Source organism: Chiloscyllium punctatum, chromosome 32, assembly GCF_047496795.1.
Source record: "Chiloscyllium punctatum isolate Juve2018m chromosome 32, sChiPun1.3, whole genome shotgun sequence".
Lineage (NCBI taxonomy): Eukaryota > Metazoa > Chordata > Chondrichthyes > Orectolobiformes > Hemiscylliidae > Chiloscyllium > Chiloscyllium punctatum.
Window position 1 is genome coordinate 44,244,885 of NC_092770.1, and position 25,835 is coordinate 44,270,719.

At 43.3% G+C, this 25,835-nt stretch overlaps 1 protein-coding gene across 1 annotated transcript in view; it reads right to left on the reverse strand.

The window, feature by feature from the left end:
- LOC140458124 (polyglutamylase complex subunit TTLL1-like) overlaps positions 1 to 21,649 on the reverse strand; it is a 77,572-nt gene extending 55,923 nt beyond the window's left edge. The window contains exons 1-2 of the mRNA XM_072552231.1: positions 21,615 to 21,649; positions 18,351 to 18,505 (exon numbers count right to left, since the gene is read on the reverse strand). Coding sequence (XP_072408332.1) covers positions 18,351 to 18,463 — 113 coding nt within the window. The 5' untranslated portion in view covers positions 18,464 to 18,505; positions 21,615 to 21,649. The remainder of the gene's footprint in view (positions 1 to 18,350; positions 18,506 to 21,614) is intronic.
- Between the last annotated feature and the right edge of the window lie 4,186 nt (positions 21,650 to 25,835).

Here is a 25,835-nt window from a genome sequence, read left to right on the forward strand (position 1 = left end):
GGTTCAGGAAGTAAAGGCTACAGAACCATAAGGGAAACCTTACTGATATGCTTTGAATCTATGTGTTGAAATATGACTCTCCAGCCTCACTTAGCTAAATCCCTTTCAATAAAGCTAAGAGTAAATAAAGAAAGCCTTAAGGTATGTTGTCTAGCCTGCCATATGGCCAGTGTCACTGGAATGGAATGAGTAATTGACAATTGGATAAATCAATTGCAGATCCATATCACTGGATCTTTGTCACTTTTGATAGGAGCTTCTTGGTAGGCATTTGAATTGATTGAAAGTATCATCATCAAACTCGGGCACAGGTTTCAATGAAACATTGCAGTGCATTTAAATTAAGCACAGTATGATTTCCATCTGTTTACAATGTACTTGGACTTTGTGCTTCATGTAAGATGGAGCCTTTAAGCCTTTTAAGTGTTAAAGCTTTTTGGTATTTATTTTAATTGTCTAGCTTTGCAGTAACTTTTTAAAATTTTTTTTCAGCAATTTATGTAAAATATTTCCATTTTATATTTTGTCTCGATAGAAAGTGCATCACGTTGAGAGCCACGATAATTTTAAACTGCAGGTCAACACAATCCCATACTCAGGATTACTTAGTAAATATTGCCTAATTATTGAATCACATCGAATGTTGAACACTATGTTTTGGATTTTGTGAGCATGGTCTGGTTTGTATAGTCAGTGCCTTGCCTGTTGCAGACAGCTGAAGGGCCATGTTGTTGATGCAATCTGCCAGTCTTTGGGATGTATTGTTTACATTCCCATCATTACACATCACTGAAGTTCATTTACCAGAGTACTCATGTGTGTGATAAACAGAACATCTTTTTGGCTTGATAGTGCCATTTTGTTCTGTGCAAACATCACACCTGGTGCTACTGCATGGTCATTCTGGCAGGGACTAAAGAAAGAAAATTCAGTTGCAGAGCTTGAAGTAATGCCATTTTTTTTCTGAGTATGTATTTGAGAAGAATGGGTGGTTCTTGATTAAAATCTCATTTGAAATATGGGACAGGACTTTTTGAGTGGCATGACTTCCCACCCTGCCATTTTAGGGTTGATAGGGAAAACATCAACACCAACTCTGGCTGCCCTTGAACCATTTACTGCTCTGTGGGGTGTTATCTGCCTAAGATCAAGAGTATCTCCCACTCCCATCAGAGAAAAGAAAGTTTCACCTTCATTGGCTGTCAGCTCTGAAATACCAATCAACGATACTTGAGTGGGGCCTTCACTGTGACTACAGGCAGCTCTGAAAGAGATTAGATTATCCATGCAGCAGATTTCAGGTAAGTCTGAGGAATTCATAGGGAGGTGGGACAGCAGTATGCTAGGCTGCCAGATTTGATTTGATGGTATAGACCTGGAAGTGGAAATTGAACTTATGACCTTTTGACTCAGAAGCAAGAATGCTATCACTGAGCAACAAGTTACAGACAAAAAAATACTGCAGATGCTGGAATCAAAAGTAGACAAGGCGGGGGCTGGAATAACTTAGCAAGCCAGGCAGCACCAGGAGGTGGTGAAGTCAACGTTACGAGTATAACTTCCTCAGGAATGGAGGTGGGGTAGGGAGAGCTGCAGATAAAGAGTGGGGAAGGGCTATGGTTGGGGAGAGGGGCAGAATGGTGAGGTAGTGGTAGGTGAATACAGGTGGTGGGTCGATGGGAGGAATGAATGCAGATGGTAGCTAGAAGGAAGGGTTGGTCAGAGGGAAGAAAGGGAGGAATCGGAGCTGGAAAGGGAGTCGGGGGGTGGGTGGGAAGGTTATTTGAAATTGAAGAACTCAGTGTTGAGTCCTCCAGGCTGTCAGCTGCCCAGGTGGAAGATGAACTGTTGTTCCTCCAATTTGCGTTCTGATTCGCTGTGGCAATGGAGGAGACCGAGGATGGACATGTCGGAAAGGGAATAGGAAGAGGAATTGAAATGGGTACTGACTGGGAGGTCAGGGGTGGAATCAATGACTGCATTGGTGCTGCAGTTCATTGATTTTGCCAACAACTTCCACCCTGCACTTAAATTTACTTGGTCTACCTTGGACACCACCCTTCCCTTTCATGACCTCTCCATTTACATCCCCAGCAACAGTTTACGGATTGAAATTTATTACAAACCCACAAACTACCTGGAGTACATCTCCTTCCAACCAATATCCTTCAAAAACTCCATCTTGTTTTCCCAATTCCTCCGTCTCTGTTGCTTGTGCTCTGACAAGACTTTCTACTCCCAAGCATCCCAGATATCCAGCTATTTTAAACAATGTGCTTCCCTCCCCACCCCGCTGTCATCCAGACGTCCCTCCACTGCATCTCCTCCATTCCCTGCTTCACTGCTCTAAACACCCCCCAAACATAATAAAGACAGGGTCCCTCTTGTCCTCACTTTCCACCCCACTAATCTATGCTTCCAATGTGTCATCTTCAGACACTTCTGCCACCTCCAAGTAGACACTACCACCCAGAACATCTCCCCCTCCTCACCCCTCTCTGCCTTCCCTTTGCCACTCCTTGATTTGTGGCAACCCTCCTCCGAACCCCGGTACCTTCCCCTGCAACCATCAAAGATGGAAAACCTGCCGGCATACCACCTCCCTCACCTCCATCTAGGGCCTCACCCAGTCCTCCCAGGTGAAACAGAGATTCATCTGCCTCTCCTCCAAACTAATTTACTGTATCCAGTGCTTCTGGGATACATCAGTGAGACCAAACATTAACTTAGGGAACATATTGTCAAACATCTCAGCCAGGCCCATAAGGGCCAGCTTGACCTCCCTGTCACTGCCCATTTCAATTCCCCTTCCCACTCCCTCTCTGACATGTCCATCCTCAGTTTCCTCCATTACCACAGTGAATCAGACTGCAAATTGGAGGAACAACACCACATTTCCCACCTGGGCAGCCTACAGCCTGGAGGACTCAACACTGAGTTCTCCAATTTCAAATACCCTCCCTTCCCATCCCCACCTCTTCCCTTCCATCCCTCCAACCTACCCTTCCTTCTAGCTATCAACCAGATTCATTCCTCCCATCGACCGAGCAGGTCGTACCCACCATCTGTATTCACCTCGCACTACCTCACTACACTGCCCCCTCCCCACTTATAACCCTTCCCCCGCCACCATCTGCAGCCCCCCCCCCCCCACCCCCATCCCCACCCCAATCCTGAAAAAGGGTTAAACCCAAAGTGTTGACTTCTCCACCTCCTGATGTTGCTTGGCTTGCTGTGTTATTCCAGCCTCCTCCTTGTCTATCCCTGAGCAACAAGTTAGGGAAAGTTACATTGTTGATAGGCAATCAAGTTTAATTTGATTTTAAAGCACAGTAAGTACAAGTTAAAGTGGCACCCCAGTAAAGAAGGTGTATCAGCAAGATAAGCTGGTATCAAAGCTGCACTGCTCATACCTGCCACTATGGCGCAAACCACATTTCTAAACTCTGGAATTGTAGTAATTAGTGAAGGGAATGGCTCCAAAGTAATTTTAGTCAACAGACATTGACAGAGCTGAAACATCCACAACATCAAGGCCAATATTTTACATTCAGAAAATGCAAAAATTGAACATCCTTATAACAGATACTTCAAATAATCTAATATAAACTAGCAAAATGAAGAATTTCAGAGTCAGAATAAATATATGTAATGCATAAAAACATCTTGATGTATTTTTCACAAATGCTGCCAGACCTGCATAGTTTTTCCAGCAGTATCTGTGTTTATTTCAGATTTCCACCATCCACAGTTGTTTGTTTTGTAATATGTCTTTAGATTAGATTCCCTACAGTGTGGAAACAAGCCCTTTGGCCCAACCAGTCCACACCAACCCTCCGAAGAGTAACTACCCAGACCCATTTCCCTCTGACTAATGCACCCAATACTATGGACAATTTAGCATGGCCAATTCACCTGACCTGCACATCTTTGGACTGTGGGAGGAAACCGGAGCACCCGGAGGAAACCCACACAGACACGGGGAGAATGTGCAAACTCTACACAGTCACCCGAGGCTGGAATTGAACCAAGGACCCTGGCGCTGTGAGGCAGCATTGCTAATCACTGAGCCACCATGTGTCTTGATCCATACTTCAAGAAAGCAGTTCTGAGGAAGGGTCACTTGACCCGAAAAGTTAACTCTGATTTCTCTCCACACATGCTGCCAGACCTGTTGAGCTTTTGCAGCAATGTCTGTTTTTGTTGTTGAAGCCTTAAATGAAAATGCTTATCTTGATTTGGAATGTTTATTATTGTGCAAGAAATAGAAGACGTCATTAAATTTGATTAGATTACTTACAGTGTGGAAATAGGCTCTTCGGCCCAACAAATCCATACTGACACGCAACTCACCCAGATCCATTCCCCTACATTTACCCCTTCACCTAACCCTATGGGCAATTTAGCATGGCCAATTCACCTAACCTGCACATATTTGGACTGTGGAAGACATGGGAAGAATATGCAAACTCCACACAGACAGTCGCCTGAGGTGGGAATTGAACCTGGGTCTCTAGCACTGTGCCACCGTGCCACCCACAATAGAACATCTAAAACAACTAAATTGGGAAAAATATTTTTAGAACACTTTATTAATAGTGCTCTTAAGGGTGTCTTGCTGAGCTTGCAGATGAAATACATTCCCAAAACCAATAAGATCAGACGAAGCAAACATGGCAGCAAAATAGATTGACAAAGTACACAGTAACAATGTGCATTTCATGAATCATATTCAAATAGCCAAAATGAGGTTGAAAGAAATCTAGGATTCTTAGTTGATTCATATCAAACATGCCCAAGCAATGCAAAGCAATATTTACAAAAACTGATAGGATGTTGAACTATGAAGTTAAAACAATGGAAAATACGTGCGGGGAAATATAACCAACCTGAATACTGTCATGGGGAGGCTGAGAAAGCTTAGGGAATGAGCTTCTGAGAGTGGAATATGTGATTGTTAGCTGTACAGACACAGTTCACTCACAATTTAAGAGAATGAGAAACAACCTCATTGAAGCAGGTTGTTTCTCATTCTCTTAAATTGTGAGTGAACACATTTTCAGCTCTGATCTCCAGCATCTGCAGTCCTCACTTTCTCCTCATTGAAGCATACAAGATTGTTAAAAATCACACAACACCAGGTGATAGTCCAACAAGTTTAATTGTTTAAGAAAGGTGATAAGTACAAGCCAGGGAACTATAGACCAGTGAGCCTGACGTTAGTGATGGGCAAGTTGTTGGAGGGAATCCTGAGGGACAGGATTTCCATGTATTTAGAAAGGCAAGGACTGATTAGAGATAGTCAACATGGCTTTGTGCGTGGGAAATCATGTCTCACAAACTTGATTGAATTTTTTGAAGAAGTAGCAAAGAGGATTGATGAGGGCCGAGCAGTAAACGTGGCCTATATGGATTTTATTAAGGCGTTTCACAAGGTTCCCCATGGGAGACTGGTGAACAAGGTTAGATCTCATGGAATACAGGGAGAACTAGCCATTTGGATACAGTACTGACTCAAAGATAGAAGACAGAGGATGGTGGTGGAGGATTGTTTTTCAGACTGGAGGCCTGTGACCAGTGGTGTGCCACAAAGATTGGTGCTGAGTCCATTACTTTTGGTCATTTATATAAATGATTTGGATGTGAGCCTAAGAGGTACAGTTAGTAAGTTTTCAAATGATACCAAAATTAGAGGTGTAGTGGATAGCGAAGAAAGTTACCTAGGATTACAAGATCTTGATCAGATGGGCCAATGGGTTGAGGAGTGGCAGATGGAGTTCAATTTAGATAAATGTGAAGTGCTGCATTTTGGGAAAGCAAATAAACGCAGGACTTATACACTCAATGGTAAGGTCTGAAGGAGTGTTGCTGAACAAAGAGACCTTGGAGTGCAGGTTCATAGCTTCTTGAAAGTGGAGTCGCAGGTAGATAGGACAATGAAAAAGGCGTTTGCTATGCTTTCCTTTATTGGTCAGAGTATTGAGTACAGGAGTTGGGAGGTCATGTTGCGGCTGTACAGGACATTGGTTAGGTCACTTTTGGAATATTGCGTGCAATTCTGGTCTCCTTCCTTTTGGAAGGATGTTGTGAAACTTGGAAAGGTTCAGAAAAGATTTACAAGGATGTTACCAGGGTTGGAGGATTTGAGCTAGAGGGAGAGGTTGAATAGGCTGGGGCTGTTTTCCCTGGAACGTCGGAGGCTGAGGGGAGACCTTATAGAGGTTTATAAAATCATGAAGGGCATGGATAGGGTAAATAGGCAAGATCTTTTCCCTGGGGTGGGGGAGGGCATAGGTTTAAGGTGAGGGGGAAAGAGATAAGATATACAGAGGGTGGTGTGCGTGTGGAATGAGAAGCCAGAGGAAGGGTGGAGGCTGGTACAATTGCAATATTTAAAAGGCATCTGGATGGGTATATGAGTAGGAAGGTTTAGGAGGGATATGGGCCAAGTGCTGGCAGGTGGGACTAGATCGATTTAAGATATTTGGTTGGCATGGACGAGTTGGACCGAAGGGTCTGTTTCCTTCTTGTACATCTCTATGACTCTATGACTGTATGAGTTGGATGCTTCAATAGCAGGACAGCAGGATCTCTCTGATTGGATGAATTCACATTGTGGAAAACATCCTATCTGCAACTATCTTCAATAGGTCACTATAGCTCTGCTTACTAACATTGGTGTGAAGGTGCCAGTGTTGGACTGGGGTGGACAAAGTTAAAAATCACACAACACCAGGTTATAGTCCAACAGGGTTATTCGAAGTACAAGCTTTCAGAGTGCTGCTCCTTCGTCAGGGAGCTAGTGGGACAAGATCATAGGACACAGAATTTATAGTAAAAAATCAAAGTGTCATCACACTGATGTAACGTATTGAGCAAACCCAGATTGCTGTTAAGTCTTTAAGCACTTAGAATGGGTTGCAGTTTTCGATTCATTAATATGTAAATGCCAGAACTTCTTTCAAGTCACATTTCCGAGATAACTTAAGGTTTTAAAAAAAGAGGGTGACATCTCAGCTCAGACAATGCATTAGAAGTGTAAGGTTAGAGTCTATTTCCAAAGTAGGAATTTATAAAAAGTCACATGGACTGACTGGTTACAAACTTTGTGCTTTTTGAACAAAATGGCATGTATTTGAAAATGCAAATTAACCCCATAGATTTATATGCGTGTGTGCTTGCATGAGGGACAGAGAGAGTGAGAGAGTGTGTGTGCGTGTGCGTGTGCGCATGCGAGTGTGATGGAGTATATGCCTGTGAGACAGTGTGCGCATGAGTGTGTGTGTGTATTGGATTGTATAAAGGGGTCCCCTGTCGTGTGAAATGAACCCAAGATCCCGGTTGAGGCCATCATCATGGATACAGAACTTGGCTATCAGCCTCTGCTGAGCGACTTTGCATTCTTGCATATTCCAAAGTAGTCTTGGAGGATGATCACCTTAAGACCTGAGGTCGAATGTCCTTGACTGCTGAAGTGTTCCCCGACTGGGAGGGAACATCCCTGAGTGGCAATTGTTGCACAAGGTCCATTCATCCATTGTTGTAGCATCTGGTTGGTCTCGTCAATGTACCATGCCTCGGAGCATCCTTGCTTGCAGTATATGAGACAGACAATGTTAGTCACATGAGTATATGCCGCACATGTGGTGGGTGGAGTCCCCACGTGTAAAGGTAGTATCTATATTGATACTTTGACATGTCTTGCTGTTGTAGCCATGACAGGGTTGTATGGTGTTGTGATCAATGTTGTTCTGAAGGCTAGGCAGTTTGCTGCAAACAATGATCTGTTTAAGGTTTGGCAGTTGCTTAAAGGTGAGAAGTTGAGGCGTAGGGAAGATTTTGGTGAAGTGCTCATCTTCATCAATAATTGGTGTGTTGCAGGCCGCGAAGAACATAGCGTAATTTCTCTGCTCCCTGGAATGAAGGGTCCCCTATTGGTCATATCTCGTGTCTGCCTCCTGAGGAGGTCATTATGTTTTCTCACTATGGCATGTTGGCAATCGAAAAGTTTGGCATCATACCCTGTTCTTATGTGGGCATCCTTCAACATCTTCAGGTGTCTATCATATCCCTTCTCATCTGAACAGATCCTGTCTATCCATAGGGGATGACTGTTTTAAGATGTTTAGGGTGGAAGTTTGGGAAGGGCAGCAATGTGAGGTTATCCGTAGTAGGGTGAGGTACTGAGGCGCCCAACCTAGATGGAGATGCGTGTGTCTAAGAATGAGACAGATACTAAAGAGTAGTCCGTGATAAGTCTGATGATGGGATGATACTTGTTGATATCACTGTGCGGTTGTTCCAGTGACTTTTCGCCATGGATCCTCAGGAAGAAAATATTGTGAATATATCTGGTGTATAGTTTTGGTTGGAGGTCCTGTGCAGAAAACAAGTCTTGATCGAATTTGTGCATAAAGATGTTGGCATTTTGGAATGCAAGTTTAGTCCCCATGGCTATTTCATGTGTCTGGATGAAGAATTAGTTGTCTAACATGGAAATGTTATGGTTGAGGATGAAGCAGATGAGTTGTAAGATGGTGCCTGGAGATTGCTAAGTAGTTGGTACTGAGGACTGAGTTTGTTGCAGCATTGCGGTCATTGTGGAGGATGCTGGTGTAGAGTGCTGAAATGTCCATTACGACAAAGAATGTTCCTGGTCGACTGGACCCCACTACACTGCACACAGACACACACACACACAGACACACACACACACACAGACACACAGACACACACACAGACACACACACATACACTCATTACTCATGCAGCCATCTCTCATGCCCACAGTCTCTCTCAGACATGTACATATACACACTCACGCGCATACCCTCTCATACGCACATACTCTGTCAAGCTGATGCACACACACACACACACACACGCTATTTTGTTCAAAAAGCACACAATCTGTAGGCAGTCAGTCACACCTTTAAGACATTCTCTGAGCTGAGATGTCACCTTTTTTTGAAACCTTACGTTGTCTCGGGAATGTGACTTGAAAAATGTTCCTGGATTTACATATTAGATTAGATTACTTACAGTGTGGAAACAGGCCCTTCGGCCCAACAAGTCCACACCGCACCGCCGAAGCGTAACCCACCCATACCCCTACCCCTACCCCTGCATTTACCCTTTACCTAACACTACGGGCAATTTAGCATGGCCAATTCACCTGACCTGAACATCTTTGGACTGTGGGAGGAAACCGGAGCACCCGGAGGAAACCCACGCAGACACGGGGAGAACGTGCAAACTCCACACAGTCAGTCGCCTGAGGCGGGAATTGAACCCGGGTCTCTGGCGCTATGAGGCAGCAGTGCTAACCACTGTGCCACTGTGCCGCCCATATTAATGAATCCTGATCTGCAACCCATACTATGTGATTAATTGTTCAATTAATCACACTAGTTGTATGATACTCTGATCTTTTACTATAAATTCTGTGTACTATGATCCTGCTCCATGAGCCACCTGATGAAGGAGCAGCGCTCCAAAAGCTAGTGCTTCCAAAGAAACCTGTTGGACTATAACCTGGTGTTGTGTTATTTTTACCTTTACTAACATTGGGCCTTTGCTTGTGGTCATTGCAAGTGCTGTCAAGCTGTTTGCCCCTTCTTATAATGACAAACAGTGTTTTACTGTTAGACTGCTGACTTCAAAATCTGTCAGAAGAGACTATTCTACAGGTTGTTTGTTTTTCTTGTAAATCTACATGTCTACGAGTGAGAAATAAGCAAGATGTTATAATAAGATGGTTAGATGGTAACCCTGAACCTGGGGAAAATCCCTAGGTTGATCCTTCCTATTTTCTCCATATCCTTATTTGCAAAGATGTCTAAGGCTTGTAATTTATTAGATTCTCAATCCTTCAGTTCAAATCAATGCCCTTGTATTGTTTGTTTTGTAGTAGAAACAGAACAGTAGTCTTAGAGGCAAGGTGCTGTTATTTGAAGAAGCACCATTTCAGTAAAAGCTATGTGCTAAATCTATAGCATATGTCATGCAGGTTGTAGTAACAATGCAGTTTACTGCAAAGTATACAAAGTTGGTTGGCCAGATGTTTTAAACTAACTTTATAATAACAACATTTGGAAAGATCAAAATTCTGAGATCCTCAACAATACGTTGCATCTTGAATATGTATGAAACTGAAGTATAAAGAGTACAATAGGTGAATGGGGGTGGGGATGGAGGTGATAGGTCAGAGAGGAGGGTGGAGTGGATAGGTGGGAAGGGAGATTGGCAGGTAGGACAGGTCATAGGGATGGTGCTGATCTGGAAGGTTGGAACTGAGGTAAGGTGGAGGGAGGGGAAATGAGGAAACTGATGAAGTCCACATTGATGCCCTAGGGTTGAAATGTTCCGAGGCGGAAGATGAGGCGTTCTTCCTCCAGGCCTCGGGTGGTGAGGGAGTGGCGGTGGAGGAAGCCCAGGGCCTCCATGTCCTCAGCAGAGTGGAAGGGGGAGTTGAAATGTTGGGCCACGGGGTGGTAGGGTTGATTGGTACGGGTGTCCTGGAGATGTTCCCTGATGCGCTCTGTGAGGAGGCGTCCAGTATCCCCAATGTAGAGGAGACCACATCCAGAGCAGCGGATACAATACATGACATTGGTGGATATGCAGGTGAAACTTTGATGGATGTGGAAGGCTCCTTTGGGGCCTTGGATGGTGGTGGGGGAGGAGGTGTGGACGCAGGTTTTGCAATTCCTGCGGTGGCAAGGGAGGATGCCAGGAAGAGAGGGTGGGTTGTTGGGGGGCATGGACCTGACCAGGTAGTCACGGAGGAAACGGTCTTTGTGGAAGGCAGAAAGGGGTGGGGAGGGAAATATATCTCTGGTGGCGGGATCCGTTTGGAGGTGGTGGAAATGTCGGCGGATGATGCGGTTTATGCGAAGGTTGGTAGGGTGGAAAGTGAGGACCAGGGGTGTTCTGTCCTTGTTACGGTTGGAGGGGTGGGGTTTGAGGGTGGAGGTGCGGGATGTGCATGAGATGCGTTGGAGGGCATCTTCAACCACGTGAAAAGGGAAATTGTGATCTCTAAAGAAGGAGGCCATCTGGTGTGTTCTGTGGTGGAACTGGTCCTCCTGGGAGCAGATACGGCAGAGATGGAGGAGTTGGGAATATGGGATGGCATTTTTGCAGGAGGTAGGGTGGGAAGAGGTGTAGTCCAGGTAGCTGTGGGAGTTGGTGGGTTTGTAAAAAATGTCAGTGTCAAGCCGGTCTTCATTAATGGAGATGGAGAGGTCCAGGAAGTGGAGGGAGGTGTCAGAGATGGTCCAGGTGAATTTAAGGTTGGGGTGATGGAGACTGATACAATTACAAAATTTGAAAAGTTAGAAATCACACAACATCAGGTTATAGTCCAACAGGTTTATTTGGAAGCACTAGCTTTCGGAGCACAGCTCCTTCATCAGATGGTTGTGCTTCCAAATAAACCTGCTGGACTATAACCTGGTGTTAGGTGATTTTTAACTTTGTACACCCCAGTCCAACAACAGCACCTCCCCATCGTAACATTTAAAAAGGCATCTCTATATGAATAGGAAGGGTTTAGAGGGATATGGGCCAAATAGACAATAGACAATAGGTGCAGGAGTAGGCCATTCTGCCCTTCGAGCCAGCACCACCATTCATTATGATCATGGCTGATCATCCTCAATCAGTATCCTGTTCCTGCCTTATCCCCCAACCCTTGATTCCACTATCCTTAAGAGCTCTATCCAACTCTTTCTCCACTGCCTTCTGGGGCAAAGCATTCCACACACCCACCACTCTCTGGGTGAAGACGTTTCTCCTCAACTCTGTTCTAAGTGGCCTACCCCTTATCTTTAAACTGTGTCCTCTGGTTCGGGACTCACCCATCAGCAGAAACATGCTTCCTGCCTCCAGGGTGTCCAATCCTTTAATAATCTTATACATCTCAATCAGATCCCCTCTCAACCTTCTAAACTCAAGCATATACAAGCTCAGTCGCTCCAATCTTTCGGCGTAAGATAGTCCCGCCATTCCGGGAATTGACCTCGTGAACCTACGCTGCACTCCCTCAATAGCCAGAATGTTTTTCCTTCAATTTGGAGACCAAAACTGCGCACAATATTCCAGGTGTGGTCTCACCAGGGTCCTGTACAGCTGTAGAAGGACCTCTTTGCTTCTATACTCAATCCCTCTTGTTATGAAGGCCAGCATGCTATTAGCTTTCTTCACTACCTGCTGTACCTGCATGTTTGCTTTCAATGACTGATGTACAAGAACACCTAGATCTCGTTTTACTGCCCCTTTACCTAACTTGACTCCATTTAGGTAGTAATCTGCCTTCCTGTTCTTGCCACCAAAGTGGATAACCACACACTTATCCACATTAAACTGCATCTGCCATGCATCTGTCCACTCACCTAGCCTGTCCAGGTCACCTTTAATCTCCTAACATCCTCCTCACATTTCACCCTGCCACCCAGCTTTGTGTCATCAGCAAATTTGCTAATATTACTTTTAATACCTTCATCTATATCATTAATGTGCATTGTAAAAAGCTGTGGTCCCAGCACTGATCCCTACGGCATACCACCTGCCATTCCGAAAGGGAGCCGTTTATCACGACTCTTTGTTTCCTGTCAGCCAACCAATTTTCAATCCATGTCAGTACTTTGCCCCCAATACCACGTGCCCTAATTTTGCTCACTAACCTCCTATGTGGGTCTTTATCAAAGGCTTTCTGAAAGTCTGGGTATACTACATCCACTGGATCTCCCTTGTCCGTCTTCAGAGTTACATCCTCAAAAAATTCCAGAAGATTAGTCAAGCATGATTTCCCCTTCATAAATCCATGCTGACTCTGACCTATCCTGTTACGGCTATCCAGATGTGTTGTAATTTCGTTCTTTATAATTGACTCCAGCATTTTTCCCACCACTGAGGTCAAAGGTCAAACTAACTGGTCTATAATTCTCTGTTTTCTCTCTCCCTCCTTTCTTAAAAAGTGGGACAACATTAGCCACCCTCCAATCCGCAGGAACTGATCTTGAATCTATAGAACATTGGAAAATGATCATCAATGCATCCACGATTTCTAGAGCCACCTCCTTCAGTACCCTGGGATGCAGACCATCAGGTCCCAGGGACTTATCAGCCTTCAGACCTAACAGTCTCTCCAACACCATTTCCTGCTTAATATAAATTCCCTTCAGTTCAGGTCCTTCAGCCACTATTACATCTGGGAGCTTGCTCGTGTCTTCCCAAGTGAAATCATGGCAAATGGGATTAGATTAGGTTAGGATATCTGGTCAGCATGGACAAGTTGGACCAAAGGGTCTGCTTCCATGCTGTGCATCTCTATGACTCAGTACGTTGTTATGGATTGGAAGATATGAGGAATAGTTTATCTTCTAAATTTCTAAATTCTTGGAAGTGCAGGGTTGGATTAGAACAAGTCAGCATGGATTTAGTTAGGGGAGTCATGCCTGACAATCCTGTTAGAATTCTTTGAAGAGATAAGAAGTAGGTTAGACCAGGGAAATCCAATGGATGTCCTCTATCTAGACTTGCAAAAGGCCTTTGATAAGGTGCCTCACGGGACTCTGCTGAGTAAGGTGAAGGCCCGTGTGTTCGAGGTGAGCTACTGGCATGAGTTGGAGATTGGCTGTCTGACAGAAGGCAGAGAATTGAGATAAAAGATTCTCTTTCGGAAAGGCAGCTGGTGACAAATGGGGTCCCACAGGGTTCAGTATTGGGGCCGCAGCTGTTCACCTTATATACTAATGATTTGGATGAAGAGACTGGGGCATTCTGGTGAAGTTAGCTGATGATACAAAGTTGGGCGGACAGGCAGGTAGGACTGAGGAGGTACAGAAACTGCAGAAAGATTTAGACAGTTTAGGAGAGTGGTCCAGGAAATGGCTGGTGAAATTCAACGTGAGCAAGTGCGAGGTCTGGCATGGACTATTTTTTAAATGGTGAGAAAATTCCTAAAGCCAAAGTACAAAGGGATCTGCGAGCGCTATTTCAGGATTCTCTAAAGGTTGATTTGCAGGTTGAATCCGTGATCAAGAAAGCAAATGTAATGCTGTCATTTATCTCAAGAGGGTTGGAATATAAAAGCAGTGATGTGCTTCTGAGACTTTATAAAGCTCTAGTTAGGCCATATTTAGAATACTGTGTCCAACTTGGGCCCCACACCTCAGGAAGGACATACTGGCACTGGAGTGTGTCCAGCGGAGATTTACACAAATGATCCCTGGAATGATAGGGCTCACATATGATGATCAGCTGAGGATCCTGGGAGTGTATTCATTAGAGTTTAGAAAGTTGAGGGGAGATTTAATAGAAACTTACAAGATAATGCATGGCTTAGAAAGGGTGGATGCTGGGAAGTTGTTTCTGTTCGGCAGGGAGACTAGACCCATGGGCACAGCCTTAAAATTAGAGGGGGTCAACTTAGAACGGAAAAGAGGAGACATTTCTTCAGCCTGAGAGTGGTGGGCCTGTGGAATTCACTGCCATGGAGCACAGTGGAGGCCGGGACGTTGGGTGTCTTCAAGGCAGAGATTGATAAATTCTTGATCTTGCAAGGAATTAAGGGCTACGGGGAGAGTGCGGGTAAGTGGAATTGAAACACCCATCAGCCATGATTAAATGGCAGAGCGGACTCGATGGGCTGAATGGCCTTGCTTCCACTCCTATGTCTTATGGTCTTATGGTCTTCTTTTCTCATCTCTTGACTGCCTACAACAAAATGTAATTATGCAGATAGTGCTTTAACCCCTTTACTGCTGTAAACTTAAAGAACAGACATGGACCAGTTTTCTTGTAATTTGAGTCAAAGAAATGTTAAATTTTCATCTTTCACAATTTCCGAATATAAATGTGACCAACACCCACTTTGAAAACAAACAGATGCTCACAAACAAGAAGATTATTATTAAAGCTCTAACATGCACTTAGACAAGTAATGCAGTAGAAAGAGACCAGTCACTTGTTTATATGGTCCTTAAGATGATTATTGAAATCATGTGGGCCTGAAAGATTCTCTCATGGTTCCCTGGAAACAATGGAGATTTACATTTCTGGCCATTTCAGGCAAAATTGAAGCCAAGTTCCTGGAGTAAAGAAATATAACTTTGCAAGAAAGATAATTGGTCACCCCTTTTCTCTGGCTAAGGTGATGTGAGAGGCAAAGTCCCTTATTGTCCCAGACTAATTTGCTAGGCAGTCACTGTGGTTACTAATTCCCTCTCCAGCCATATTCAGCTATCTGATGGCACTATCGATGTATACTGAGGAAACTCGATTATCCGAATACCAATTATCCAAAAATCGATTACCTGAAGGAAATCTCAAGGTCCCGATAGAAACATTACATCAAAGATGTGTTTCCAGCAGTGATCGCATCTTTTGTTTACAGTGATTAAACAGGCACCATCTCCAAATGGTAAAAACAATGACTGCAGATGCTGAAAATCAAATACTGGATTAGTGGTGCTGAAAGAGCACAGCAGTTCAGGCAGCATCCAACGAGCAGCGAAATCAACGTTTCGGGCAAAAGCCCTTCATCAGGAATTTTAAAAAAGCCCGTCTCCAAATGACTGACTGCCCGCGCTTTCTCTCTCTCCCCACACTTTCCCTGGAATACACCCCCTACAGAGGGGTGTGCCCTAACCCCCAAACTTCCCAGGAATAATCTCTCCAACATTGTCCGATACAGGGCAAACATGGAACCTGTCAAAAAGTTGCAGTAAAAAGTTGAGTGTGGCTATGTGTGTGGGTCTGTGCGCTATTTGGAGACTTATCCCACAAAGGCAGCAGCAGTCTTGTTGTTGGTGTGCAGTCTGGATGCCCTGGAGAGAGGCCGGGGGTGGACAGGGGGCGGTGGGGGGGGGGGGGGGGGGGGGAGGCTGTGTTGGGGGCGGGGGCTCACACTCTTTGTGCTGGGGGGGCGGGGTTGGACTGGGTTGGGGGGCAGGGTAGGACCAGGTTGGGGGGGGGGGGGCAGTGCTGGATGGGGAGGTGGTGATGGGGGCTGGGGCTCGCGTGCTGTGTGCTGCTACAGTCTCCAGAATAGGGAGCAGACTTTAAATCTCCGAGCCCCAGAGGAAAGGCATTTAATCGATTTTCCGAATAATCAATTATCCGAACGAAATAGTGCCCACCCATCATGTTCGGATAATCGAGCTTCCACTGCTCCTTTGTTGATGTAATGATTGGAAGCCAAAGTATTGGGCACACATATTTGATATCAAGATTCCAGCTCTAATAATTCTCTCTGAATAATTTTATTTGTAATTCCATATTTATGGATTAGCAAATCTAATGGTTATTGCCATTTTAAATCTCCAGCACTGAATAGTGAGGGGTAATCAATTAGCACCTGAGAGGACCATTTGTATTTTAAGCAATTTCCTTGAGATATGTTCAGGCACATTTGTATCCGCCTACCCAAAAACGACAAAGTAGATCATTTGATTCTGTTCAAGTCTATTTTGTGAAGGTACGGTGTTCATATTCCATATTGCTTTTTAAAAGTACAACGTCCATCTTTCATTAAGCGTTTACATGGCAGTAATGATATGATAAGCGATGAAAGGGCCGTAAGGTTCTGTGAGCACTATGTGCAAGTAACAGTAAAAGGTAACTCTGAAAGGTAGCACAAATATTTGAAGGATCTACGATGAGGCAATCCACATACTGAGAATTCCTGCCACCGTCTATTGGACAAGCTCTATTGCTATTCTTTTGAGAACGATGTTCTAGAGTTTCAGATACACTTTCCTTATCTAACCATCTCAAGCAACAATACTGTATTTTCGCTTCACTGATGAGAGACTTTGGGACCTGTACCATTCTACTACTTACTCTCAAACTCTGTTCATAGCCCTCATATTTCCCACCCTTTGGCTTTTATCAGGCACTTCATCAGCCTTCTGATGCAGCTTGCTGACAGTCTTTAGAAAAATTGAACTAAATGTTGTCTTTACAGAGTGCTTTTGTGTACAATTCCCTTTCGTCTCGTGAAACCACATTGTCAAAAAAAATCTGGTTTTACAATTCAAGAAGAATTATACGGCTCTGTTGGAACATTCTGAAACACTGGAGAATTGACCAAATATAAAACGTTAGGTGAACTGGCCATGCTAAATTGTCCATGGTATTCAGGGATGTATAGGTCAGGGGTAAATATAGAGTAGTAGGGAAATGGGTCTGGGTGGGTTATTTTTTTGGAGGGTTGATGTGGACTTGTTGGGATAAATGGTCTGTTTACACATAGAACATAGAAAAATACAGCGCAGTACAGGCCTTTCAGCCCTCGATGTTGCGCCGACCGAAGCCCACCTAACCTACACTAGCCTGATAACCTCCATATGCTTGTCCAATGCCCGCTTAAATGACCATAAAGAGGGAGAGTCCACCACTGCTACTGGCAGGGCATTCCATGAACTCACAACCCACTGAGTAAAAAATCTACCCCTAACATCTGTCCTATACCTACCACCCCTTAATTTAAAGCTGTGTCCCCTAGTAACAGCTGACTCCATACACGGAAAAAGGTTCTCACTGTCAACCCTATCTAAACCCCTAATCATCTTGTACACCTCGATCAAATCTCCCCTAATCCTTCTTTTCTCCAATGAGAAAAGTCCCAGGTGCCTCAGCCTTTCCTCATACGATCTTCCTACCATGCCAGGCAACATCCTGGTAAACCTCCTCTGCACCCGTTCCAGTGCCTCCACATCCTTCCTGTAGTATGGCGACCAAAACTGCACACAATACTCCAGATGAGGCCGCACCAGAGTCTGATACAACTGCAACATGACCTCAGGACTCCGAAACTGGATTCCTCTACCAATAAAGCCCAGTACACCATTTGCCTTATTCACAGCACTATTTACCTGGGTGGCAACTTTCAAAGATCTGTGTACATGGACACCAAGATCCCTCTGCTCATCCACACTACCAAGTCGTCTACCATTAGCCCAGTAATCCATCTTCTTGTTACTCCTACCCATGTGAATGACTTCACACTTAGCTACATTGAACTCCATTTGCCACCTTACTGCCCAGCTCTGCAACTTATCTATATCCCGCTGTAACCTGCCACATCCTTCTTCGCTGTCCACAACTCCACCGACTTTTGTGTCATAACTATAGGGATTCTATGAATTCTACTTTGCTCCAGATATCCTTCTTCACCATCTGATCTTAAAATTCCTGCAGCATGCTCGCGATATATCAAAATTGCAAAGAATAGATGCTTTCAAAAAATTCTGGTACTATTGTTTTTGATTCATAATTCCAATGTCTGTATATTCAGTATTCAAATCAGAATCGACTGATTTACTATTCTACAGTTTACTCACCAATAAAAATTCCAGTCCTCACTTGCCGACACCTGGATCCAGCCTCTTTTTTCAAAGTTATTTAAAAGCACAGATTTATCAATGTCTGTTACCCATTTCACTTTTCCTGTCATGATTATTCTGATGAATGTGAACTATCGCAGATTCAGTTAACCCTGTGAATGAAAGACATGAAGTGCCCTCATGACAACATAAAAATAGATAGAAATCTGTACAAACCATAAATATTATTGACTTATTGCAAAATTTTAATTTTAAATTTAAGGATTTTTGTTATTTCATAAGGGAAAATTCTTAATGTTATCATGCTTTTGTTCCAGATTAATTAATGAGTATGAATGTGATCAAATTTTCATTGTAGCTGTTTCTATATTATAAGTCAGTTTTGAAACGCTGTAGATAAAACTTATCTGAAGTACATGTGACTCCTGTTTCATATTAGCATGGTTGATAGTTAATTCTCCTCTGGTGTGACCAAGTAAGCCCCTCAATTATATTAAAATGCTCAATGAAAAGGTCAACTGCCACTTTCTTAAGGAGAAATCAGATAAGCAAAAAATACCAGTTTTGCCAGTGATGAGCATATGTCCGGAATGAATATTTGAAAATGTTGAGAGAAGTACATTTTGCCAGTAGCAAATTGGATTGCCCGTGTATCTTATATATAGTATAACTTCTAGTAGAGTATTTTAATAGCATTTTTACTGTGGGTCCACTGCAGAAAAGTATACATATAATGAAGGCTGACATTCCACTGCAGTACTGAGGGAATGAAATTCTACCATTTTTATGAAACGTTAAAAAAACGTCCATGCTGGGTACCCTTAGTTAGATACGAAAGTCCACGCCTTCAAATAAGAATGCCTAAGTTTATCCCAGTGTCCTGGCCATGTTTAGCCTTCAGTCAAAATCAATAAAATATGTTGCTGTGCATTTTGAGATGAAAATAATACTGAAGCTAACAGCACTCATTATTGTTGTGTGACAAATTGGAAAGCAACTGCACATGTTGTTAAATCTGGAAGAACAGAAGATGATGTCAGATTTATTATGCTGCTACACAGGCTTTGTTATATCAGTTTTGCATCAATTCAGTCAACATCGAAACAAACCAAAAGTATTAAATTGTGGTAACTAGTCACTAAACAAACCTCATAATACTAGGGCAGTGTTGCTTGCCCTGCTCACATCTGCCACTGATCATTTACGGAGTGCACAGCACTGAAAGAGATCTCTAAACACTGGAAGTTATCCTGATTACTGTGATTCAACAAGGCAGCTCATACTCATCTTCTCAAGAGCAAATAGGGATGAAGAATAAATGCTGGCCTGGCCAGTGATGTCCATGGAGAAAGTGAGGACTGCGGATGCTGGAGATCAGAGTCAAGAGTGTGGTGCTGGAAAAGCACAGCAGGTCAGACAGCATCCAAGGAGCAGGAGAATCGACGTTTCAGGCATAAGTCCTTCATCAGGAATTAATAGAAAAATCTTTGCATTCTTCACTGCTAACCACAGACCAGGGTTAATATGTAGTCATCATTGCACTAGCCTGAATCAACCAGAAACAGTAATCATTAGCCGATTGATTCTCCTACTTTTCTCCATTACCATTGGGACTCCATGCAAGAACTTCTAGCAATGCCCTTACCAAAACTCCCACACACCAGAGCTTGTTATCGCACGGCCTGCTATTACACACAACCCACTGATAGCCACTAATTGTCCCCATTAGTAGCCATTAACTGTCCTTCTCTCTCTTTGGGCTCTATTTCCATTTATTGTTTACTCATCTCCCCTTCCCCGCCATTCTACCTCCTGCATTAAAAAAACAACTTTTTCCTAGCGACCGTCAGTTCTGAGGAAGGTTCCCAGACCCAAAATGTTAATTCTGATTTCTCTCCACAGCTGCTGCCAGCTGCTGAGCTTTTCCAGCAATTTCTGTTTTTGTTGGAGCATATTGGAGTCCTTTCTTGTGACCAAATTATGCTTCCCTTTTACAGCAGTAGCTACCATAATATGGTCTGTCTTCATTCACAGACACACAAGAAATCTTTTGATATTTAAATAGCTTTTCAGTCTGTTTGTCAATGAGTGAGATGAGGTAAGCCGGCAGAGTGGCAGGATGGATAGGATGCCAGATGGGAGGAATGGTAGGATGGCAGGGTGGTGAGATTGGGTCGGGGGCCAGGGCTTTGGAGTGAAGAATTCAGTGACATTCAAATGGGTTTTGAAAGTGCATGGAGTGAGAGGGTCAGGGGAATTGGAGGAATCAGTGGGCGGAGGGGTGTGTGTGTGTTGGGGGGTGGAGTTAAATGTTTTAGTAACCTGCCCTGGATATGTTTCCTGAGTACTATTCAGGGAATTAAGTCAAATATCTTCCCATGTCTAAATTGAAATCCAAGACATTCACACAGGCATTGGGAAAATTGTCTAATTAAAAAGCTGAAACTTCCTGGGTAATAACATGCAGTCAGTACTTGGGAGAGGGGTCCCAATGGGTATCTTCTGGTGTATGTCTGGTCCCCAGAGATTGGAAGGTTGGGGACATGTTGATTATGGTACTGTAGGGCTGTACAAACTGGCTGCGACATTCCAATATGGCAACGAATACTGCCCCTCAAAAGAATGTGATTGCTTGTAAAGTGTTTTGGTATGTCCTGAAGTTAAGGGTTAGAGCAACGGAAGTTTCTCCCCTGTTTTTTCAACAGGGCGCTATAACAAAACTGAGTTTACCATTATTAATTTCATTTCTCATCTTACTGCAATCTTACTATTATCGCGGATTCCTGCAGCCGCCCAGACTATTGCTCAGACCCATTAGGAGTTTGGATGCAGTGGGTAAATATGTACAGTGTAAACGTTTCGGGTCAAGTGACCCTTCCTCAGAACCCTTCACACTGGATCCATTAGTTCTGATTTATCTCCACAGAGGCTGTTAGATCTGCCGAGCTTTTCCAGCAATTTCTGTTTCTGATATACAAGCAAGTGCAGTTCTTTCGGTTTTTAAGTATTTTCGACTGCACCAGTTCGACGGAAATACCCTTGGCCGAAAATATTCGTAGTAAAGGATTTCCCATATTCTTTCTTGCAATCATGTCCTTTTATTTGTTTGTCTTTCCCTTTTCTCCCTTTCATCCTGCACGGCGCAGATCAATGCTTGAGGTTTCTTTTTGGAAGAAAAATATTTTTTTCAGCACCCTCTCAGGTTCCAAAGGCACGTGCCTGGCTGATAATTTGCGATACAACTATTCAGGCAAACCTTACCTGGGCGAGAGCTCTGCAGAGCTCTGCAAATGTGGCAATTTCATAAATTTTCTAACCAGCAATTTATCGGAGTCGCCTTGTTTACCTTTGCATGTTAGATTGTTCCTTAGCAACTAGTAACGCTGAGCCTGGGCGAGGCCTGAGAGTGCAGAAGTGGCAGGATTGCCAAGATTTTGAGGTTTTGATGTAGAGCCTTTTAGATTGATTATGCTCAGTTTGTTTATATGATATATTGGAGTTGTTTAGCTATTAATAGTCATGTTTTAGTTTCATTTGCATGCTTCCGTGACACTTATGTCTGAATATACAGCAACTTTGCAACTGACAGAAAATGTGTGTGCACGGATACACATTTTCCCTAAATGGCTGTGCCTGTTACTGGAAAATCCGGAATCTCTCAGATTGCACAATTTTCTAACATTTCGCTATTTCATTGGTTATGTTTCAGGACCAGCATCGGTCATTTTCACAAATGTTGAACAAAGTGGCAAAGCTCACTTCCAAAAATATTACTTTAAATATTCTGTAAACTCCGATAATAATCATCATGAAACATAGACTGTAATGATGTTGATCATACTTTTCATTCTGAGAATACTGGAAAAGCCAGATCTTTGGTATGATTTAACTTGAAAAACCATAATGATTTACAGAACTGTATGTGTGGATAAACCAAGTGTAAGAAAATAAGGAGCAAGATTCCAGGGTTGAATTGAAACACAAAAATATCATTACTGTACTAACTTGAAGCAAAACAAACATAAGAAAAAATAATATTCATAAATATTAATGAATATAAAGCATAAACACTACATATCCAAATTAGATTCTAGCATTCAGGATTAATATGAATTAACAGATAACAGACTGGCCTGTTGAGTGGTTGAGGATATGGCAGATTGAACATTACCTGCTGAAGTGCAAAGTTATCCACTTTGGTAGAAAAAGTAAAAAAGTATGTTTTGGTGAGACTTAGAAATATTTGTATTCAGAGAATCCTGAATGTCCTTGTACATGAATCATAACACAGTAGTCAATTACAAAGACAAATAATTGTTACAAAGGGACTGAAGTATACAGAAATCTTACTGTGGCCAAGTTTCCTTACCTAACAAAAGAAAATACTTAACCGAGAGAGAGTGGGACAGTGGTTCATTACTGTTCCTTGCCATTGTCTTATGAGGAGAGATTAAGTCTACTCAACCTATATTTCTCCAAGTTCACAAGGATGGAAGCTAATGCAATTGAAGCATATAAGTTTCTTAAGGAACTTGTCAGGTGTTAAGAAGATATACTATATGAGTCTGTAATTTTATTAGCTGGTGTATATAGAATTTTTAAAAAATACTTTTGCTAAACAATGAACACTGATTTGAAGTATCTGCAATCACTAATTTGCACCAATGAAGCCTTATTCTACAGATATGTAAAGTTTACAAAGACCCCAACAGACACAATGGCACATCTGGATATGTGAACAGCTTCTTTGCTTATTAAAATGAAAGATGGTTAATTCATGAGTTAATGGCCGGAACATTGGATAAACTAATCATCTTTGCTGTAAAAGGAATCTGAATGAGATGTGAGCTGTCTTTCATAGTTTTTGGAATATACAGCCAAGATGGAGAGAGGTTGTGTTTTACAAACTTTTGTGTGGATGCTGAAACTAGGAATGAGGAGAGAATGTGTTGGCTACCAAAGGGAGCATCTCCCTCTTTCTACAATATTACATCCATGTCTGCATTCTGCATTGCTTGGAACTGTCTACAAATAGCATGTAGTGACTGTACTAAAAAGCTATTAATTTTCTGCGACAGGATTTCAGGAGAAAAGACGATCTTCCAGCTACGACTGAAAAGTAACTGCTTCAGCAAAGAAACAGAAGCTGGACTGAATCGCAATCAGTGAATCTTTATTGACTATATCTTCTGAATGTGTGTTTTACTTGACCAAATTTAACATTGTTAAAAATCACACAACATCAGATTATAGTCCAACACCCTCCACATCAAATTTAACACCAACTCATCTGCAAAATTGTATTTTGTTTTGCTTGCTTGGAGAGTTTGTATATTTGCACACATTAGTAGGAAGTAAGCCATGTTCAGATGTTTTTAACATTTTAAATACTTTTTTAGCAACAAAATTAATCCTTGTGTTTATTTCATTAATGTCTGGCTTAATTCTTACAAACTTCACTAGGTTAACTGCATACTGAATTGATAATTGCGGCATCCTTTTAAAATCTAAAACCTATTGCTGTTAAATAAGGAGTGGAGTTGACATAACTGGTGCTAACACAGATGTTGAAAAAATAGTTTCAAATGCAAGTTCTGAAGAAGAGTCAAGCTGACTCTAAAGGTTAATTCTGTTTTTCTCTCCACATATGCTGCCAGGCCCGGTGAGTTTCTGCAGAATTTTCTGTGCACATTTGAAAGAATGTTTCCCTGCCTGGGAAGCCTAGAGTGTACAGTCACATTCTGAGCATAAAGAGTCGGTTATTCAGAACTGGGATAAGAAACATTTCTTCACTCAAAGGACCATTAGAACCTGCTACCCCATGGAGTTGCGAATACTCAGTTGATGAGTCCACTTGACACAGACGTTAATTGATACTTGGCAACCAAATACATTAAATGATATAGAATAGTGCTGTAACGTGGAGTTGAGGTAGAAGATGAACCATGATCTTGTTAAATGACAGCGTCCATGGGTCACATGACAACTGCTGCTGCTGTTTCTTCCTACTGTATTGTGGATTATATTGCTGTTGCCTTTTACTAACCTGGTTTATTTCTCAGCGGTGAGAAATTCCACTGTACCTCATGCTGGTGTCTGTCTTTGGTTCCTTGCGAGCAGTCGAGAGTATGGTGCTGGAAAAGCACAGCAGGTCACGCAGTATCTGAGGAGTAGTAGAATCGACGTTTTAGGAATAAGAGATATCTCTCAGCCCCCCAGAACACAAGCCTCATCCCTGATGAGTGGCTTATGCCCGAAACGTCAATTTTTGTACTCCTTGGATGCTGTCTGACCTGCTGTGCTTTTCCAGCAGCAAACTCTCCACTCGGATCTCCAGCATCTGGAGTCCTAATTTTCTCCTTCCTTGCTAGCAGTCATAATTCACTTATCCCGTGCCAGTCTGTTTAGCTGCTTTTAATCTAACAAAACTATCAGCAGGTAGGCAGAGAGACACAAAAGGTCAGGAAGGTGAATGATTGAAGAATGATATAAAAACTAGAAGCAGAATCAGGCCATGTTGTGCTGCAACCCTGCTCTGCTAATGTGATGTTGGCAGATGGGATAAATGAAAGCATTGCACAGTGATCGAATGGGGTGTCCGTGCCCAGTGAGTTTACAAGGCGATGACAATGTTTCAGAAGAGCAGTGAGCACTGGCTGGTGCTGCACTGAGCTGTATGGGGAGACTGGGAGGTGACATCAGTGTTTGCTCAGGTGCACAGCTCCAGGTGCAGGCGAGAGGCGAGAAGCCCGCGCCTTTCCTCTGAGTGACGCTGCTGTGAGTATAATCAGCTTTCATACACATAAAACTCAAACTTATCGCTCCAAAAATATATAATAGAATGTCATTTTTTTTTCATCATTCCTGCAGGGCGGCTGTCGCTATCCCGACTTTGAAAAGGTGAGGATTATTTTGTTGGGCAGTGTGGGAAAGGTGTTGGTTTGGGAAAGGTGTTGGTTTGGGAAAGGTGTGGCGCGATGTTGTTTTCTGAGTTCTGAACAAAGAGAAAGTGGTCGGTGAACTGTGGTGCACGGTTTGAGCGATGAGGTGGGAGTTTATGGTGGGGCGGGGTGGGGCAGCTGATGAAGGTGAGGGGGATGTGCGCTGCTCCTTACCCCGTTCCTCTGTATTTGTCCCGAAATCCGAACGTTACGATCCGGTCAAGACTCACATTGCTCATACCTCCCCCAGCCTCACAACAGGACTGTGTACCCACCCCCAGGGACCCCCCCAGTCTGTCTCACCTTCCTCCCTCCCCTCCCCCTTAACCGTCTCACCCCCTCCCACAACCCTCTCCCGACCTCAGTCTTCCTCCCCCACTATCCCCTGCCTCCCTCCCTCATTCCCGTTTCCCCTTCCCCTGACCCCTTCGCCTCTCCCTCCCTCCCCCTCTCTCACCCCTCCCCTCTCTCACCCCTCCCCTCCCTCACACCTTCCCTCTCCCCCACCCCATCCCTCTCCCTCTCACCCCTCCCTCTCACC